Here is a 22,159-nt window from a genome sequence, read left to right on the forward strand (position 1 = left end):
GGAAATACCCCTCCTATAATAGAAAAAATATTTATTAAGTCCTAACACGTACCACTTTTCAATAGCTTAATTATCCCTGTTTACATTAGCACGTAGATAATTTTATAAAGAGGCGGTTAATATCTGTAAATTTTATGGCCGAAAAAATACCTGAACTGTATTGTTCAGAATAATATACATAAAAATAACATTAAAAAGTAGTATTCTGTTGAATTTCATAGTAAGTGATTCTTTGTTCTTAGTGCAAAAACTGATTATAGAAAATAGACGAAAATTTCGAATCAAACACGCCGCAGCTGCCAAACTTCTCCTGACAAATTTTTCTATATTTGTGGAGAATTTATGGTGAAATCGCAAGCCAAGCCATTTTCTGAAAATGGGAAAAAGCCTATTTCAAATATTTTGGTACTTTAATTGGAGACCAAGACAAGCAGTGGGCTCCCCACGTGTGCTGAGTTAGTTGTAGCGTGTCATTGGTGCAGTGGATGAATAGGAAGACAAAAGCATGCCTTTTGCAATTCCAATGGTATTCCGGGAACCTACTAACCATTTTGACGACTGCTATTTTTGTCTAACAAAGACTGAAGGTTATTCTAAGAAAGGAAAGCACAAAATCCAAATTTTCCGTCTGTTATTCGACCTGTTCCATATAACAATGATTTACCAGTAACGATTGCGCCTTTAGATCCGCAAAATATTGTTTAGAAGATCCTGGAGACAATATATCATCAAGAAAGTCCGAAGCACAATGCACCGACCCAATTTTTACTCCAAGTACCAGTTCCGGAGAGCTACATTTGATTCTTCAAAGTGAGTTGAATGATTTAGCACGTGGCATAAATGTGGGGATCTGAAGGTGATTGGGATTTTAATGGGACTTCAAGGAGGGTTTTCGAAAAACTGCTGTTTTCTTTGTCTATGGGATAGTTGAGAGGTAAATCAACATTATGCAAAAAAAATGGGCAAGCAAGAAGTGAGTTACATCCGGGATGTTGAAATGTTAAGTTTATACTCCTTGTAGATCCCAAAAATGTCCTTCTGCCCCCCTAAAACATTAAACTGGGATTGATGAAAAACTTTGTAAAACCTATGGATGAAGAGGGTGAAGTCTTTCCCCAGTTGGGTGATGCCAAATTAAAGGGGAGTATTTTTATTGGGCCACAAATAAGAAAATTGCTGGAAGTTAACAATTCTGCAAAAAAGCTCACCAGACTGGAACTTAGAGCATAGAAGGAATTTTTAATGTAGTGAGGGGATTTTTGGGCAACAATATGAATCCAAACTACCAATAGTTAGTTGATGAACTTCTAGACGCCTACAGATTCCTTTTCCCGAAATTTTGGAGCTGTCATTGATGAGCAGGGTGAAAGGCTCCACCAAGATATTAGAACAATGGAAATTCGGTATCAAGGACGATGGGATTCGGCCATGATGGGTGATCACTGTTGGTTTTTAAAAAGAGGAAGTGCAACCCCTCATAAAAGGAAAAAGGAGTTTTTGTTTTCAATAGATGTGAGACATTTTTTTCCAACTCCCTAATCAATGTATTATTATGGATTTTGAATGAAAACGTGCTAATTCGAGTTGATTCAAATAGACGTAGAGAAAATGTTGCATAAGATGAATGTCACTCACTAAAATGAATCCCTTTCTTTTTTCTGTAGTTGCCAGCAACCCAAAACCCAAAATTAAAATTAAAGTGGATAATTAACAGCAACAAAAATAAACAGAAATGTTAGATTGACCTCAGGAGACGTTTCACAAAAGTGCTAACCCATTAACTGATCAAGTTGATTTGGTTGGTCGTTAAATTGAAATTAACTAAATAACTAGATTTTTTTGGAATTGTAATTGGTTTACAATGAAATTGGTATTAAACCGTTAAAAATGCAATTGCTTCACATGTTCTATTGGTATATGTCAAGTGGCTTCAACGGAAGAACAAGAAATGAACCAATTAAAATTGCACTAGTCCAATTTGGAAAAAATTATAACACAAAATTCGTATAATTCAAACTCTTTCAAATTGTACTTAGTTGTTTATATTTCTGTAATAAGTTCAAACATACTTTCAAGTGTTCTCAGTAGATTTTTCAAAAGTGTTGCAATAGGTTCGTATCTACGGTAATTACATTAGATAGAACGTGTTTTCTTCTTCGAGAATAATTTTAATATTCTTTTCTTTATGAATTTGGTAACAAAGTTACGAAAATGTGAGATTTCGATACTTTTTTTTCAAGAACTTGGAATGCTTGGAAAGTAAACTTGAATCATGAGTTACTCTCTATTATATATGAAATGATTCACTCAAACTTCCTATTGGATCTAACGAAATTGAAATCTGATGGTATAAAGGTTAAAATTCTAAACAGGAAAACATTGCCTCGTAAGGAAGATAGTAATAAGTCTAATTTTTTTCAATATATCAGAAGCACAGTGAATATTACTGTACATTATTGGACTGAATTGAAGAAGGAATATATAGATATGTCCCCATATGCAGAAGATCTCTCGCCATAACAATGACACCATGTCATAAATTGACAAATGCAGTGATTACATTCAAATTTCAAAAGTATTCTCCAAATCTGACCATTAGCAGGTCCGAAAAAAATATTCCAAAGAGAGAAAGAACAATAAATGGGGAAGTTATTGTTCATTGTTTTTGAGATCAGGGACTTTGTGTTAAGTACTTTTCAAACTTTTGTCGAACACTTTGTTGACCGAGAATATTAATTTTTTATGACTTTTTGCTTAAAATAATTCAAACAGTTTCGCGCGGCTTATGAGGAATTTCAGATAGTTAGGTATCTTCCTAAATTCTATCAATCTTAGGTTATTAGATAATGAGCTCACACTAGGATCCTTATTGATTGAGATGTGTTTTATTTATTTTTAATTCATTTTTAGGTACTGAATACGCACAGTACACTAACATCAACATTCAATGATTTATTTATCATTTTATTAAGCATATCATTGGCTCTACGTTTCAAACAAGTCACTCAAAGATTGGAAAAAAATGTTTCGAAGGTAATGATTTACTTTTAATATTTGAATATTCATGGATCATCAGTCTTAAAATTGCACGTCCCCAAATACTGTAAAAATGTTCGGGTGAATAAAATGCTAACATATATTAACTGGCGTTACCTAGAAAAACGTTCAGTCATTTTATTGAAGAAAATATGTTAGTTATCAAGATATTCACGCATCATCAAGCGTTAATAATGGATACATGATAACAACTTCTCTGTTACTAAGGTTTGAAAAAGTAACTTCAAGTTTTTAATTATCCATATTCCAAACTATAATAACTAAGAGCTGTTATTAAGTTTCTTCATTAAAAAAAAATATTAAAAGTGTGTACTTTTTAGTTTCAGTTTGAAAGTGAAGAGTTTTGGATTGAAATTCGAGAAGATTATGATCGATTGAGTACTTTATGTAAAGAGTTGGACGAAAATATTTCATATATTATTTTACTCTCCTATTCGATCAATTCTTTTTTTCTGCTAATTCAACTTTATGAAAGTTTGGAGTAAGTACAAGTTAGATAATATATCAAGCTATAGGACAAAATCAACTAATTCAAAGGAAAAACATGGAAAATACATCTAACGATAGTTGATCAGCCTGTACTTCCCACCGTTCCTTCTATTGCATTCCGTTATTTCATGTCCCTTATCAAAATTTATCGACGCCGAGGTTGTCTAATAAATTCAGCAGAAGCTGTCAACGCCGCTTGCAAGCACAGCTTAGAGTACTTTAAATTTAATCATTTTACGATGATATCTCTCAATATATATATATATATATATATATATATATATATATATATATATATATATATATATATTTCAATTGCCGTTCATATCATGAACATTAACAGATTCAAGATGCAGTTTGTTGTAATAGACAAAGAAAAAGTTGTAATTTGATAGATAATATCATCAAAAACGAGATTTAGGTATAAAAATTGCAATAAGATTCCTAGTGTCCGTTAGATGAGTACGTACACTATTAAAAATGTCAAACTTAATGATTCACATATTCATATCAGCGTTGCCGTATCTCAAAATTAAGTACCTATCTTCGTATCATCGAATCTTTATGAAAGAAGCTAAATCTCACATCAAATATACCCCATTCAACTAAAACAAATCTTCATCTTGAGAATATAAGAAAACAATGAAATTGGTTAATCAGGAGTGATCGTTATGGAGTTTAGGAGAGCCACAAGGATAATCCGGTCTGTGGTGTGAATGGAGGCGATTAGACATGTATACGGAAACAATTTCAGAAAACAGGGAAATAGAATAGTTCCTTAAGAAAACTAAAAAAGTAAAATCATGAATTCTTTTTCCATGCATTTGTAGAAACAAGAATTTGATATAATTGTATACGTTTATTTTATTTTGCGTTCATACAGCTGAAATTTTCATTTATAGGGCTGTTTCTGGTTTGGTCGGCAGAATTTACTTCATAACTTCTTTTGTTCACCAAATATTTAGAATTGTTAGCGTCTCTTTATATGCGGCTTGGATTAATGACGAAAGTTTAGAACCAATGAATATTCTTAATTCTGTACCATCGCATGCTTATAATACAGAGGTGAGTCTTATTTCAAATCGTTGTGCAAGGTAAGGGGTTTTTAGGAGAAAATGTCTCCGTTAAAAGGTCAAGTCCCTCATCATTTTTTACTTATAATCAGTGGTATAGTGCTGAAATTAGCTGACCCAGAGCTGTGAGTAGTAGCAAGATGACCGAGGATCAGTTAGTTAGTTAGAATTAACTAATTTACTTTCAATGAATTTCTTGTTACCGTACAGACGGCTAATTCTCGCTAAATATAGCGTACAAGTACTTATAGTAGGCGATTCAGCCGTATTGTTGCGTCGGATCCCCATAACACCACCGTTTCACTGAATTAACAATAAATTATGGTAAAATTCACCACGCAAACGTTTCAAGGAACATATGTGCAGATTAGGTGAAAAAAAGGTGTCTTGTATATATAACTTTTATATGGAAGAAATTATGAAAAGGTCATTCACGAGGAATTTTGTTTTAAGAGTTTAGAGGTCTGATTGGCTGGTAAATAATTGTGAAGCAGAGGTTTAATCGATTGCTAGGATTCTATAATGCAATGAATGGTTGCCTATATAATAAGTTCGGTTCCTAGGTAGAATTATAATCTGCACACTTGGTAACATCATTCAAAAATGATTATGATGATAAACCAATCTAAATGATAATAAAGTGTATTTTTGGAACATTAAGATTCAAGATTAAAATTTGAGAGTTTCCTATTTCAAGTAACTGATAAAAATATGTATGTCGGAGATAAACACAAATTTATATTATTCAAATAGAAAAAATACTGAATTTCAATTTCTGAATATCGTATTATATCATGTTTATAGGTTCATAAACATATTCTGTTAATAAGAAAAATCAAATGAAAAGTTGATACAATTTGGTTCGATTGCTTGAATAGTTTAAATACTTAACTGTTTATTTTTAGCGATACCCAAATTTCTGATTTTTAATGAAAATAAGCATTATGTTGCACTTTATAGGCTTAACAAAGTTTTTCTCTAAATTCTTCATTATGTGATTCTATTTTTTATTCATAGTGAATCTCCAACTAATCTTTAGATTGTTTTATAAGTAGAATAACTTTATAATCTACTCCCGAATTTTGTTTTATAAATATAGCAGGAAAAGTATTTGGAGAAAAACTGTATGATTTCTAACATAATTCAAGTCCATTATTAACTCATTCATTTTCAGAATATTTACAAAAATTCGAAAAAACTATATTAGGAATAGTAACCGCCATACTAAGAGACTATACATATAGCCTCTAAAAACTGCTTACCGTAAATAATGATCATTAAGTTACCTGTTATTCTTTTTCTTCTTCTTTGCGCGTCTTGACCGTTATCGCTCGTTGGCTTCTTTATCTAATTCTTTATCTTATTCTTATCTAATTCATACTTTTTCATTTAAACATACCACGGCTGGTAGTGACTCGTTTATATACACTTTAATCATGTCCAGAATGTTCGAAATCTCAAATTCGCCATAAAAAAGTAAATAGGCCTCCTTAGAAATTGATTCTATAAAACGGTCTTAACTGTGAATAAACTAAAAAAACAAAATAAAAAAATTGCCACCGTATATAAAGAGCATAATGTAAATGGGAAATTTAGCCTTGCACCTGCCGATTGATTTTATTAGCATAATAGAACAGGAGCTGCTTCACGGTCTACATCAGTGGACGAGATGATTTACTTAAAAATATGAACAGAAATTTACATTTCATCTCCACTAGCAACAGTAAAAATCATCCATTTCGTTATCATTGTCATTATTGTTTGAAGCAGTTAATGATTAATGTACTGCAGGTTTCATATGGAAATTTTCAACGTCAATTGCATGTGGAACACCACAAGGTATGTCGGCAGTCACTTATCTAATTAAATTTACATCTATACATTGGCATTATATCCCTTGCAGATGATAGTCAACCTTTTCGGGTTTTGTGGATTCATCTTTTGTGGTGAATCTCAGATCCACTGCTGCAATATCTTATATTGCTTGTTGTTCCCGGCATGCTTTGGGCGACCTCTTGACCATTCTATGGATGGCTTCCACTCTGTTACCTTCTGTTTGAAGGCTCTCAGATCTCTTCTTTGTATATGTCCAAACTATTCAAGTCTTTAGATCTTTATCACTGTTACTTTATCACCATCTTTCACCTCGTTCTTGATCTCTTCTTATGTATCCTCCATCGGTTTTGACAGGTCTCAAAATCTTCTTTATGATCTTTCTCTCCATTATTTGAAGATCCTCCTCGTCTTTCCCCAAGAGGCACACGGCTTCGGCTCCACATGTAATGATTGATCTAATTCCTATTATGTATATTTTTAACTCTTCATTTTAGCTCTTCATTCGAAGGAAACCTTGCATTTTTCTAATACGCTTTACTTGCCTCTGATTCTCTCCGCCACTTCTTTGCTTCTATTATTTGCCTTGCTTACTATCACATCCAAGTACTTGGAATCTTCCACTATTTGTTTTTCTTATCCTTTGCCATAAGCGCCAGGTCCTACTGTCTGCGTACTGATTTTTGATAGAGATCCTAACACCTCCTTGTACTGGAATCACCTTTGTTTGCCCATCCTTTGACAAGATTTTGTTTATAGAGTTGTCAAATTTACCAATTTAATAAGTTTTGGGGAGATCACCTGTTTTTCTACTCTATTCTTTTCCTGTTGACATTACCAAAAGCCTTTTAAACATCCACAAACATCTTCATAGAATTTTGTGACATTACATGCACTACATCTATTGCTGATACTCTCCCCTTAACAATATTACCATTTTTTATCTAGTTTTGTCCACAATATATGTTTTTGGAATGATTAATTCTTTGAATAGGCTTAAAAAATGCTTTGTATATTTCCTCTCCGGTATCTGGCATCGGAATATTATTTACCATCATATATTTATTACAATTATAATTTTTTATATCAGTCTGTGTTGGCTTTTTCTTCAATTGACGTGAATAATAATTGGCTTGTTCATGACGATAACGGAATTATTTGGAAGCAACTGATTTTCGAACTGGTACTTTCAGGGCATTGAACCTGTCTTTAGGCCTTTTTAATGACGCCATGGAAGTTATACCATGTTATATCAAGGTATATAATTTTACATTCTTCTTCTCTGAATTTTTTCATTTGCTTTGCTTATTCAAAATGAAGACAAAGAAATTTTTATCAAAAACTGCAAACAGCTATTACAATAATGACGTTTAATTTTATAATGACATTCATTCGAAATACTTAGTAATTGTGTTTTATCAGTATATATGAAAAATTCAAATTTTGTGTCTAGGGGTTCATACATAGGTACTGAAATATCTTAACAACCAGAAGAAATTTTTAAAGCCTGACCTGGGTGCTGAGACTACCCAGCTGTTATAAAAGATTTCTGTAGGTATTGTCATTATATCATTTTCAAAAACATCGATAATCTGCATCAGTTTATCAATTTTTTTGTGCTGTATTTTAGGTAAAACGTCTACTAATGCAAATAAGTTTTGATAACGTGGCTTTAACCGGATGCAAAATGTTCAAAATAACTCGAGGTATAATATTGAGTGTAGGTTTAATAAAGTAAATTATTGATAAGCCCTAATGAATTAATTTTTTAGATCGCTGGTGCTGTCGTTACTTACGAACTTGTGCTTATTCAGTTTAATTCAGAGACGCAAGCTTAACTATTTCTGGTTTTCGATTTGTACAAATAAAAATTTAAATAAAACTTATCGTCGAGGTGTTACTTGTTATTATTCTTGACATGATTCAATACAACGTACAATGCACTGCAAGAAGCAATATTTTCTTGATATAAAGCATGCGCAGATTAAGTTCAGCTGAGTGTTTCATGCTAGAGCGCGCACTTTCAACATTATCGGTTTTTTGCCATTTTTATTGCGTGCAAGCTGCAATTCTAGGGAGAAATTTAGTTACTTTTGGCTTTAAACCAATCAAATGTCAGTCTCAGATCAGCTGAATTTCGTAAAACTAATCATTTCGACATTGTGAACAAATAATAAACAGCAATAACTTTCTATATAGAGGGTATTCCAGGTTAAATAAAAATAATTTAATGTTGAATAGCATGAAGTGTAGGTAACATAAATAATTATTTGGGTACCGTTTACAGTATCTATACATTTTCGCTTTATTATTATGAATGACTTTTTTCAACAAATAAACTGTTTTTCTCAAGAAAAAGTAATAAACAGAAATCTTGCGGCGCGATCCTTCCCGTGACAAGTTTTAACCTGTTCATTCGCTACGCGCTGCCTACACCACTCCGATCCAACTTCGATCGGATTTTGCTCCAAAGAACGAATCAGTGCGGGATCGGAAAGGGTGAGTATATATGTCCTACATGCTTCCGAGCTCTTTCCGAGCTCCAGCTCGATATATTCCCACTTTCGTCAACCTCGATTCAATTAAAATTGTGTGCGAGATGTCCAGCAACTGCGATTTAGTCATGAAAAAACTTTGTTTAGAAGCAGAAGGTAAAGAAAACAAAATAAATTTCATGGAGAACATGGGAAATGCAGATTTTGGGTACATCCTTATTTTATGATCGTTCTGATTTACTACAGATATACAATGTACTTCGTATTCAATAAAATTGTTTATACCTTTTTTAAGGAAATATTTCTGGTGTCAATCTTGATGACTTATTTAAAATGTATAGAAATATCAGACCTTCTGCTGTAAAGCACGACAAATTTTTTGTCCTATATTATAATGGACAATAAGGCATGCAACCAGTGGTCATAGATAGATACCGTTGGGAAAATACCAGCAAAGATTGCTCAGTACCTTGGTCAACCTAATGTTGAAGGACACACAGGACATTGTTTTAGATGATTGTCAGTATCTCTCCTGGCATACTCAGGAGAGACATTCTGAAAATAAAGCAGCAACAGGGTTTATAAATCTTAAAATACCATTGAATTAGAATAATGAGTTGATTATGAGTTTAAATAATGAAATGAGCACAGCTATAACTGATATATAGAGGTTATGAAAAATGTGACGTTTCCTCATGTCAAGGAGTGACTTAAAGTGTTACATTTGGCGGAATTGGATAAAGTCGTATATGTAATACACCTTTATGGTTTCTACAAGTAGAAGGTACCCTTACTAATTGAAACAAATGGTGTATCGTTCTCTCTCTCCTCCGAGCGCTTCAGTTAGTACTGAGCATCTTTTGCGCGCATGAAGCATGCGCAGTATAGATAACGTGTCTCGAACGAGAGAGAAAATTAATATTGTGGGCGCCGTAACGTAGAGACGTTTTTTCCCATAAGAACTGTCCATATAGGAGTATTATGTATAAGGATAAAGTATTTATTTGGCGAAAAATATTCATTTTCACGTAGAAATCATATTGTAGTGAGCTTTTACCATCGAAATAGAATATCAAAGAATATTTACATTCATTTTAAGAACGTGTTTTAAGTTGAAAAATTATATTTGAATGCTTATGTACCTCCAAATTCAAATCCAAATGTGTCCCTAGATTTCGGATTCACTCACAGACAAACAACGAAGCAAAAAAGGAAGAGAATGCGAAAATGACAAAAATAAGTATTGTAGCATGAAATGCATTTTAATAACTAACAAATATGTTTAAATATACATTATTCAGCAAGAATGAGAGATGTTATCATTTTTTATAACACTACGGACTAGAATTATATAGTAGATATTCACTGTTAGCTCATTATTATATAATTTGTTTTGATTTTTGACCGTAACTAAATAATTACAATAATATTCCATTTAAGAGCATCTTGTCTGTTCACTCCTTCCACAAATATGAATTTTTATAACCTTGTTTTCAATAATATACATCGCGCTATCTATTGGTAACATTGCGAACGTGATTTGTTATACATAAAATCAATATATATATGATTATATTCACTGTGCCGACAAGAAGTATTCTTCAACGTCCACTACAAAATAGTTGTTGTGATTCAAAGATGGTAGTCAAGTTCCCTGAACAACAAATGATAATAGAAATTAAATTATTGTCTTTAGGACTTTTCGGAAACTATAACTCAGGTTCAGGTACACCATCCATCAGCTGCTTGCGGGTCCTAACCCTGAACGAGATTCAGATCACAATTTCCGAACGTCACGTTCAATTTTCAGTGAATATATGTGATATACAAGATTTTTTGATTTTTATTCCTTTTTGATGCGTTAGTTGTTCCGTGATATTTATTTAGTTGTGTAATACATTCTAGAAGTTATTATATTTGTTATTGAGCAGTTATGAATGATTTACGGTCACACAGTTTCGGGTTAGTTTCCGAACATCCCGATCTTAGTTTCCGAAAAGTCCTATTATCGGCTTATTAGATTTTGATTTTTACGGTGACTATACCACGAGGCCGAACAATCAATACACATGTTTGAAATTGAGCCACAGAATACAGAGCAAGCGCCGTGATTTAGTGTCAAAATTTTTTTTTTCTTTTCCACGACCTCATAAAACAAACTTGACAAAAAACTCCTATAGGAATTTGACTTGGAAGTGTTTGAATATCCTCCGAACACCCTTGATCTCACTTCTAGCGACTTTCATCTCTTTCGATAGAGTCGGAAAAATATCCTCAGACTGAGTAAGATCCACTTTTGTCACTCAACCATTACAATGTGACGAACACCACATAATTAGTTTGATGTCCCACGCCTTGAATATATTCTTACGGATCATCCATACATGTATATACAAAAAATGAGGGCCTGGTTGATCGTTCGCATTTTGGCTTTAGAAACGAAATGGGAACTCGGGAAGCTCTTTTCTCCTTGAATGTGCTGATTCAGAGATGTAGAGACATGAATGCTGATGTATTTGCATGCTTTATTGACTATAAAAAAGCTTTTGACTGTGTGTTACACCAAAACACCCTAGAATCAATCGGGATTGACGCACAAGATCTAAAGATCATAACCAGACTGGTACCAGATAGCAACAGTCGAAATCGAATGGTCCACATCAGAAGATATGGCAATAAGAAGAGGCGTCGACAAGGATGTGTATTGTCTCCCCTACTGTTTAGCCTCTACTTTGAAGCAGTATTCAGATTAACAATCTTCGTTACACTTGAAATCAGATCAAGAATTGAGCAAACGCGGAAAATTCTGAACAGCATGGGAACACTTCTGGCAAACCGCAACCTCAGCCTCCGAACCAGAATGCTTCACTGTTACATTTTTCCTGTTCTTATGTATGGATGCGAGAGTTGGAATATGGAAGCGGCCACAGAGAAGAAAATTGATGCGTCCGAAATGTACGACTACAGGCGAATGCTGCGGATATCTTGGACAGAACATAAGACAAACATAGAGGTCCTACAGCAAATGGGTAAACATAAAGAACTTTTTACGACAATCAAGGAGAGAAAGTTGCAATACCTAGGACATATAATGAACTAGCCATTTGGATCGCCAACCTCTGTAAGGAGACGGCGTCGTATAAAGAAGACACCTAAAATCTTTCATTGGTGGTCAACGATGATTACGAGCTGAAAGAATATGTTATCACATGGTTTATAAAACAAACCGTATCTGTTTCCACTTTTTTTATATAACCAAACGGAACTTACTAATTCACAGAATATGTTAAGCAAAATCTTTCTTCTTAGAATAGACCGTGTTCCTTGTATATAAAGCCTTTATTATTGATAAAACACTTTCCGCATTAACATTTCAGTAGTAGTATCTTTATTTTTCTCAATGGTCTTTTTGATTGTGCATTTTAGACTTTTGTGTAGCTTCACAAAATATCTTAACCGTTTGGATCTAACTGAAAATCCTACAAATATTGTTAAATATAGGAAAGGTTTTACCATTCCCTTTCTAATTTGTATATAGATTTATATTCTTTCAGAGAAGAAGAAAGATTATAAGAAATAAAAGATAAATAGAATTAATTCGATGAAAACAAATTTGCTTCCTTTGAATCCAATTTGAAAACAACTAGGTAAAATAAATCTTTTACTGGACTAACAATTTCGAAATAATGTTTGCAATTGTTTTTTGAGATAACTGAATGTTGCATATAGAAGTTTTCTGTTTTATCTATTATATTTATTTTGACCGTTCAAAGTCGTATCAGTGAAGTGGTGTAAATAAGCAAATACTTTGTATCTTATCCACTTTACTCGTATATTGATATGAATAAATATCTATAAAACATTGAAATTAATTTTTCCATAAATCACTCATTCATATGCTATCCCTACAATAGATGATGTCTTGAATAGATTATCCATAATCTTATTCATCTTTATATAAAACTTTTCTGATGTCACGGTCAGACAAAATGAAGGTAAGCATTTTACATTTAAATATATTATTAATTGATCGGGTTATTATAAAATATTTTGCAAACTGGTTTCTTTGGAAAAAAATCACGAACGATTTATTTGGTAGTATAATAGTGCTCTGATGTTATGATGAAAGTAAGTAATTAAAAGAAAAAATTCAATTCCATTAAAACTATTCATATATATGAATAAATGATCTTGATTTTGAATTTTTACTTCTTCAATATCTGGATATTTAAATTCATTAAAATTCATTAAAATCTAATGGTTGAATGGTTTCACCGGTCAAACTGATTTTTTTAGTGATAGGCGGTGTGAATTATGCTTTAAAGATCTTAATAACCCAGTAGTTTTTTTATTGTTGCTATTATATAGGATGCGACCACAAGAAAATCCATTTCATTGTTTTTTTATTTGAATTTATTTATATTTTCAATTGAAATTTTTGATACAGCAGTAATGCAATAATTCACACATTAGAAATATGATGAAATACGGGATGTTTCTAAATTCATGCGACAAAATTCAGGAAGTGATTGTTCGCATGAAATTAAGATGGGCACTTCCTATTAAAAAATTTACTCCTCAGCGCATCCCTTTCCGAGATTTCACGCTTAAAAGCTGGTGACTAAAATTGCGTTTTTTTCTGAAATTTCAGTGAAACTAGAAACTTGAAATTTTGTAGTTTTCGTGCAATCAAAAAGGACTAACCACGGGTCATTTTTCAATGTTCCTGTTACATTATACGGGGTGAATTAAGCAACTTTTTCTCAAGATCAAGTTATATGAAATGAAATTAAAACTTAAATTTCTTGTTTTATTTAAAAATATTTTTTATTGTTAAATATTTTTCCCGAAACTATTACATGCAGAAAAAAAATAAATACCTTAATTTATAATTTTTTCAATAAATTGAGAGGAAAACAGTAAAGATTTAAAATGTAATACGTTCATCATAAATGTTTAAAAGAAACGGCTGCTAATTTTACCCCCGTATAATGTAGCAGGAATTTTAAAAAATATTCGTACATAGTTCTTTGCGAGGGCAAGAAAATTACAGATTTTCGAATTTCTAGCATTACTGAAATTTTAGAAAAAAATTCAATTTCAGTCAACACCATTTAAAGTCTTAATTTCACACGAGCATTCACTTAATAGTAGTTTACGTAACAAGTCCCAAAAGTGGTTTTTTACTGGATGAATGGGTAAATTGCAAGCCTGCGAGTCCAGTAAAAGATCCCTTTCGGGACGTATTACGTACAATATTTTTTTTAAAAGGGGCTAGAAATTAGTACTTTCCGGTTTATTTTTAGGTAAAAGCTTTTACCGGACTATTACAATAATTTTCTGGCTCGGTTCAACAAAATCAGATTTTCTGACTTTTTTGATAGATTTCCTGTGCATATTTAGTACAAATATTGTATCCTTTGAAAACTCAAGTTTTGCTTTGGTCAAGTATTATTGTGATTAAAGGAAAAACACTTTTTCTTGTGTTAATCATAAGTACTCGTATTTGTACCTGTTTTGACTTGTTCGAACTGAACCTAAAGTTTCAGTTAATTTTTTTTATCTCCTTCATTTCAGGGTTAAATAGACAATGATATTTTAATCGGGATCATCGATAAGCGATAACAAATCTTGAATTTGACAGTCTAAATTCGAATGAATAACGATAGAGATTAAGTAGTAGATATTCAAAGAGGTTAGATAAATCCAGTGACATAATATATATAATTTTATCTCGACATTTCTGCTGCTTGTTAACAAAGGTATAATTCGAATTTCACATTTTCCCAAATTTCTAATGGAGGTATCATTCGAAAAAAACATGAAGCATGACACATATAACAATAATTCGCGAAAAACGAAGTCGTTACATTTTTATACATCAATCAAAAGGAGCAACAATAAAACGACTAGACCGTTGATGTCATGGCAACTGTTTTATTACTCTCCAAAAATATATATATATATATATATATATATATATATAAAGAAGACGTTACTCGGGGTATTTATGGAATTATATACATCTTAAAAATAGTAAGAACATATTTGGTTGCCACGGAATTGAACAAATATACTTCCAATTTATGAATAAAAAGTATAAAAAATTCACATTATATTCTATTGTGAGTTTTAGTACAAGAAACTTGGAATGTGCTTCAGTGTTGCAAAAAAATCTGACAATACGTAATTCAGTTCTAATCAAATACAGAGAAGCATAGTATAAACGACTATTTATTTGATGTATATTTCTTCTTTGATTGGTGGCTTCAATAAAATGAAATGTTGAGCATGATACTGTTACGATCAAGTTCGCAAATTGGATCCCTAGGCCAGCCTTGTCCAGCTACTATAAAAATTTGTTATAAATGGCAGAACTCGTTTGATGTTTATTTGTATATAATTTTTTTAGTAACAGGCAGATCATCTACAGTATTTCTTCTAATAGTTTGTAGGAAAGTCTATTTATTTCTTTTTGTTCTAGAACTGTTTAGAATTTTATTTAGGTATATAAATGATTTGTATAAACGCAGTTAGTTTGTTTTACATGAATAGTCGTAGTGAATAGAACAAATTAGTGAAATAATCGCAGAAATTGTTAGTGAATTATTATAAATAGATTATAATTATTTAGTTTTTTGTACTACTATACCACAGAAACAATACAACAATTAATGATTTCTAAGCACGTTGTTAATTGAATAAAACAGAAAAATAGTATACGACCTATTCCATGAAATACCAAAAAATATTTTACGCATATGAATCAAACTTTTTTCATTAGTGGCTAGATTTTTACTTATTTTGCAATGTTCTATTTTCATGATACTTTAATGTACTGCCTTTCGGAATTGTTGAATATTCTCAATATTCAAGAAGATGTAAAGTACCAAAAGAAAGCTAATTTCTATTATGTTATGATTGATGTAGAAAAATCACTATCGATTCTTATTATTAATTGTTATCAGCATAAGTATTTCACAGAGGGTACTCGATTCAAACATTTCTTAACTTGTTAAGAGTAGTCTCTAATTACATGAATACATGGTCTGGCTATTAAATAACGAGACTGGTTATTAGAAAATTTATTCTACATTTATTACCTTCAATACACTCCCCTCCCCTCGCCACAAACCTTTCCATACGTTTTTTCCATTGATCGAAGCAGTGCTGGAAGTCTTCTTTGGTGAGAACCTTTAGGAGCTCTGTCTTTTTTGCTTTACCGCTTCCATCGACTCAAATCGGGTCCCTTTCAATGCAGATATTTTTCTAACCTTTCTAACCTCTGAAGACCCGTTGACGCTAGAGACTTTGATCTGGAGTTAGATTCTTTGGCACCAACTTTGCACAGACTTTGGTTGATTTTAGACACAGTTTCCGATGGTCATCTTCAGTGCTCTCTCGGCGCTCACTAAAACGCTTACACCATTCAAAAATACGCGCACGAGATAGAGGAGTGACCACATACGCCTCTTGCAACAATTTATAGCACTTAGTCGGAGTTTTTTTCAATTTAACGAGAAATTTGAGATTGATACGTTGCTCTCTCGCTTGAGACACTTTAGCTATACTGCGCATGCTTGAAAATGCGTAGAACCAAGCTGGAACCTCGGAGTATAGAGAAATCGTTGCCATTCTGTCTTCCTTAGCCGGAACATCTTCCACTTATAGAAACTGTCCAGTCCATATAGAAGTATCACATATATGTGAATAGTACAATTGCTTTACTTTCTAGTACAATTGCTTTACTTTCTTTAAATAATTCTTTTTATACTTAATAAATAGTATTGAATGCGATAAATATAAAGTTCAGTATTGTTAAGAAATTATTAGAAAGAAAAGTTTAAGGCCATCTTGGCAGAAAGGAAAATATGTGAAATTGAAGGGAAAAAGGGCACAGTTAATGAACGAGCTGCATAGGGTTAATTCAATTATTTTAATAGAGGAGATTTGCCGCGTTTAGATCGTCACCTGCGTAGGGTATTTAGGTTATAAGAGATTGTCATTAAGCCTTCTAGATAGATCCCATACATGCTCATTTAAAATTACGTAAGATCTATAAAAGTTGTCAAATAGTGCCATACGAATTAATCATTAATCATTCAATCAAAATGAGTACAGTTTTGTAAACTTAGATGAAAAAAAATTTATCGAAAGAAACCAATCATGACAAATCAGTGATTCGACAAAAGACAATTGCCAGAACCCATCGTAGAGAGAGGTGAATTTGAGCGTCGGAGTCTAGTGGAATTATGAAGGTTAAGTGTACTTAGATATTATTCCAAATTGTCGAGATATGAAAAAAACGGTATATAGTGGATAGCTGATGCAAATATATGAGATTTTCTCCAGGTTTAGTTAACTAAAAGCGGGTTCTCTTACAACAAGACACTTTTAAACCACATACTATGAGAGTTATATAACAATAAAAATAAGATTGAAGAGCTTGGTGGTATTGAATTTCTACTACATCTAGTCCGGACCTTGCACCGTCAGATTACTATTCATTCAGATCAATGGCGAAATTATTGAATTCAAATGATAGGTTGAAATTGTAGTGCAAAAATTTTTTGCATCTAAGTTCAAAAAAAGGTTTTACCAAAGTCTGTAGAGACTTGCTAAACGTTAAGTTGAAAACATTGAACCTTGGAAAACGAAATTAGTTATGAAATACCCTCTATTAAAAGTATTTTCCGATAGCGCCAACTTAAGCATACTTCACAAATAGACTTTGAGGTGGCAAACATTTTGCTGATCGAGATATATCAACACGAAACAGTTTGGAATCATTTTCATTAGGCTAGATAAACAATTAAACTGGGTAATATGATGAATTCCATTATTCGGAGCATTTTTCACGAGAATAATAGACATAATGGATAAAATATGTGAACTTTGAACACAATGTAGTAGAAACGTGATGAAACTACGTAGAGCTGGAAATAGAGCGGGTATTGTGTTCCACCAGGACAGCGGTAGTCTACAAATCTATAATGACTTGCCAAAAGTAAATTTAATTGGGAAGATTTCGTCGATCCTAGAGACGGATATTGCACCGATCTTAGCAAAACGTTCTCGATGGAAAAAATTGGGAACACGTCAATAATCATGTCTCTAAGTTGTTTTATTAGCAAGTTCTATACCGAAGGAATTATGCAAATAATCGAAAAATAGCAAAAAACCTAGATTTTTAGTAAAGAAAATTCTTGTTCGAAAATGATATAAGAATTGAAGAGTATTTGTAGATGTTTCATTAAATTTATTTATACATAGAATTGAGATGTTGCTTATTATTAATATTTTCTTTAAGATAATTTTTATCATCTGTTCGTTGGTGGTAGTATCCCAACAGAGACATTTAAAGGAAGCTGAACAGACACCGTTTGAGTTAGATGATATATTAAATGGTGTATTCGGAGCCAAATATTGGAATGGATCGTGGATATCAGGTCAGTAAATAATTGAAAATATTTTCTCAACATATGTATGGCTTATAATTGTGTGGTCAATTACAATGCCGTTATTAACTTGGACAAAAAATTTAGACTATTTCCTTGGCGAACTTCATAATTTGAATTTCATTTTTATTATCAGATTATATACAAGATACAAAGTATAAAAGCTAATAAGCAATCTCTTCTTTTTCTTCTAATGCAAATCCACTAACGTAACACGTTAACATTTTCAATTCTTTAGCTATTTTTTGTGGTGTGTATCAATGATTGTAGTCTACGGCCGTCGAGAGACTTTGGTGGCCCGGGGAAAAGTTTAGTCCCTCCCCCATGACAAAATGGACAAAATCCGGAATTGAAAGTAACGTTTTTCTTCTAAAACTTGATGAAAATTCGTGGATGAGCTGAGTGTTTCTGAAACATTTCTAGGTTAACAAGCTTACAGGACTAAAAAAATGCAGTATAGTCTGAAAATGTTTGATGTAAACAAAAATCGTCATTGCTTTCACACACATTAATAGCAGAGCTATGTTCGAAATAAGTAAATTTTGGTACATGAAAAAATTTATACATGATAAACATTTTGGCACAAGAAATTTTTCATTGAACTATTTTTTAGTTTCAATTATTCTTTAGTTTAAATTTACTATTGCTTATAGTACTTGTTAACAAATAAACTACTTTGAAACTAATTAATAAAAAATACGAAACTGATAGGTAATTAATCATTTAAAACTCGTTTTTTATTTTTTAACTTACACATAACCATACTTTGTTTACAATATATTACATCTTATTTGAAAGCTTCTTAAATAGACATTCAAAAAATACAAACAATTATAATAGTCCTGGAGCCGGCAATTTCAAAAGACCCGTGATCGCGGAATTGCAAAATTTTTATATAAATCGACAGCTATTAATTAGTGGAACAAAATGCACTCAGTAAGCGTCGATTTATTTGGCCGAAAATTTTGTGAATTAATGAAACAAAAATCGGCTTATCATTTTTTTCCAGCCAGAAGGATCCGGCATAACTATTTAAAGGGTGTGATTGGGGGATAACATTTCCCCAACATTCTGGAAAACTTTTTCTTTTAATTTGCTTATTTCTGTCAATTTTAAAAATACAGCTCACGTTGATTGTCGACGCATATTAGGATTTCTTCATTTGCCCAGCCCAGCCATCCAATGTATCTTAAGGAAACAGTCACATATTGAAAGCCTCTAGTTTATAAATGGCAGTAACTTTCAATGTTCAACTTACTTGTCATGAAGAAGCACCTACCAAACGTGGTTCTTGACGAATTTTGCGCCCACTATCATAAGTATCAAGATTCATATCGAATCAAGAAACCACTAAAGGAATATTCGAGGAGTATTTGTTATTTTTGGTTTTATTGAAGACTACACAATTGTCGATTTTTATATCACTTCCTACATCAGAATGACAGACCAACAGTTTTATCAAATCCTTTGAAGTTGTTAATTTTAACAATGCAACAGTTTGGTTATAGGCTTTGGTAGCTTATTAACGGTTTGAAGGGCTATTGCTTTCTGCAGCTGATAACCACTTGTCTTAATTCCAATCAGTTTCATAATATGATTATTCTGATGATGCTCTACAAACCAATAACTATTATTCCTTTATCTAAAAGGCAGTACAAAAGTTATTTTCCACCAAGATAACGCAAGTCCATATTTTGAACATCCAACTATGGAGTCTGACCATGAAGATGGAATTACTGTTTTGCCGTGGCCATATCAGTCACCAGATTCAAATTCCATCCAACATATATCGCATATGCTAGGAAGGAGATTGTCAAATTTACATCCTTTCTCAGATTCTGACGCTGTTAATCTGAGCGATTCAAGAGATATATTTTGATTAGAATTTCTTGTACAAAATTATACATAGAATATATTATTGAAATAATCATAATAAGAACTGGAGAGATCAAGATAACTTATGATATAATAATTTGATGAGACTTTAAAATATGAGAATGAGTTCATTAGTGAAAGGAAAATAAGAGGTCATACGATTAATGAAAAAATAAGGTTTCGAATGTGTATCGATACTATTGAAGTATGTGGATTATAATTACATTTGTTTACATGAAATTGTTGAAATTACTAACATTGATACTTTATTTTAGATACAGCATTCACCTTCCCTAATACAAGGCAAGATATCTTGCTTTATGATTTCGCAAAAAAACACATATCGCTATTCTTAGGAAGAGAAATATTAGTAAGTATGAATCTGTTTTAAATACTTCTTCATTCACTCTCCGTGAGTTGCTCGACATTGCCATAATAGTATTCAAAAACATCCAAAAGTCACTCTAGCATACCGCTTCTTCTGCTCATTCCATTTTCAAGTCGAACTCTGCTCAGTATTAATTAGATCTATTTTTTTTATTTTACTCACATGTCTCGACAACTAAGATCATTGACACGGTTATGATAAAATTATTAACTATAACTACGGCACCTTTTTCGGAATATGACATGAGAAGTAGTTGTTGTCTCAACCATAGAGGAAGTGGATTCACAATAGATGCTTTCAGATGGGCTGGATTTAAAAGCTCCAAGGCAAATTCTTAGAGCTGTATTGGGAACAGAATTAAGAGTTTTTAAATCAAATTTGATTACAGTCATGTGAATGAAGATTCCATAATCTAATTTGGAACCAATGTAGATCTATTTTTTGAGATCGTTTAATATATATTTTTTTCGAAAAGTTAATCTGTAATGTTTGGAGATTTCGTTCACTGTCATTTGAGAAGTAATTATATTTTTTTAGGATAAATATCCGGGCTCTACTATAACTTCCATATCATCAGATCTAGCATATGTTTTGTTGAGCTACAACGTTTCAGAAGTAAGTATTTTAATTATGAAATTTGAAATTAAAAATTGATGTAAAGCATGTTTCAACTGAGATTCTGATAGTGTGACATTTCAAAATTTATTTGTGTGATATTCCTATTGAAATCTTTTGGAAATTTTATTATACTTAAACCTATACACATAAATATTAATAAATTCGATAGATCTTCGTAGCTATCATGAAATTGTTAAACAAAGTTACTAATGTTTTATTGGGGCTCTTGTTTTAGTTTTATATACACAAACATCAGGAGCTTCATTAATCAATTTGAAAAAGCTATAACTTCGGTTGGAGGAATTCCAAGGCAGTGATGGGAGCTTCCAGAAGTTTCCTACTGAGTGCGTACCATTTGGTAGTGTAGTCTTATGTGGCTTGCCAAATTAATCCACAACAAATTATTTGCTGTTGATTCCAAATAAATGAAATCAATTTAAACCTTATGAAATTTCTATTTTGAAACTATGAAAAATTTAACAAAAATCGTTTCTAAGTGAATATACAAACTTTAGAAAACGAAGAATGCATCTGCACATCTTGATTTCATTCAAATGAGTAACGAGATAATGTATGAGTCAAAACGCCGCATTATTGTGACGTAGAAAGTTTGTGTAGGCCAGTATCTGAGCTACAAATAAATGTATTGTAAGAAGTAACATAAAAAAATATAAAGAAATGATATTTTATTGAATAATGTTATGGAGCCTCACATAATAATACCTTCACAATAAACTGCAAACATTCAAATTTAGAATCTAGAATAAATAGATTTGATTTCGTTTTAAATCTGCCAAATCAATTTTTTTATTTAAATCATTCATGTAACATTTATAGCACTAAATATTAATTGCTAACTCAGTTTCACAGGAA

At 32.0% G+C, this 22,159-nt stretch overlaps 2 protein-coding genes across 2 annotated transcripts in view; both read left to right on the top strand.

Annotated features, from left to right (window-relative positions):
* LOC130441756 (gustatory receptor for sugar taste 64e-like) overlaps positions 1-8,290 on the top strand; it is a 42,807-nt gene extending 34,517 nt beyond the window's left edge. Inside the window, exons 5-9 of the mRNA XM_056775542.1 lie at positions 2,911-3,033; positions 3,384-3,538; positions 4,449-4,611; positions 8,083-8,172; positions 8,225-8,290. Coding sequence (XP_056631520.1) covers positions 2,911-3,033; positions 3,384-3,538; positions 4,449-4,611; positions 8,083-8,172; positions 8,225-8,290 — 597 coding nt within the window. The remainder of the gene's footprint in view (positions 1-2,910; positions 3,034-3,383; positions 3,539-4,448; positions 4,612-8,082; positions 8,173-8,224) is intronic.
* Positions 8,291-12,690: 4,400 nt separating this feature from the next.
* Positions 12,691-22,159, top strand: part of LOC130441591 (venom dipeptidyl peptidase 4-like) — a 37,120-nt gene continuing 27,651 nt past the window's right edge. Inside the window, exons 1-4 of the mRNA XM_056775332.1 lie at positions 12,691-12,942; positions 18,258-18,396; positions 20,556-20,650; positions 21,206-21,283. Coding sequence (XP_056631310.1) covers positions 12,919-12,942; positions 18,258-18,396; positions 20,556-20,650; positions 21,206-21,283 — 336 coding nt within the window. The 5' untranslated portion in view covers positions 12,691-12,918. The remainder of the gene's footprint in view (positions 12,943-18,257; positions 18,397-20,555; positions 20,651-21,205; positions 21,284-22,159) is intronic.

Source organism: Diorhabda sublineata, chromosome 3 (genome assembly GCF_026230105.1).
Source record: "Diorhabda sublineata isolate icDioSubl1.1 chromosome 3, icDioSubl1.1, whole genome shotgun sequence".
Lineage (NCBI taxonomy): Eukaryota > Metazoa > Arthropoda > Insecta > Coleoptera > Chrysomelidae > Diorhabda > Diorhabda sublineata.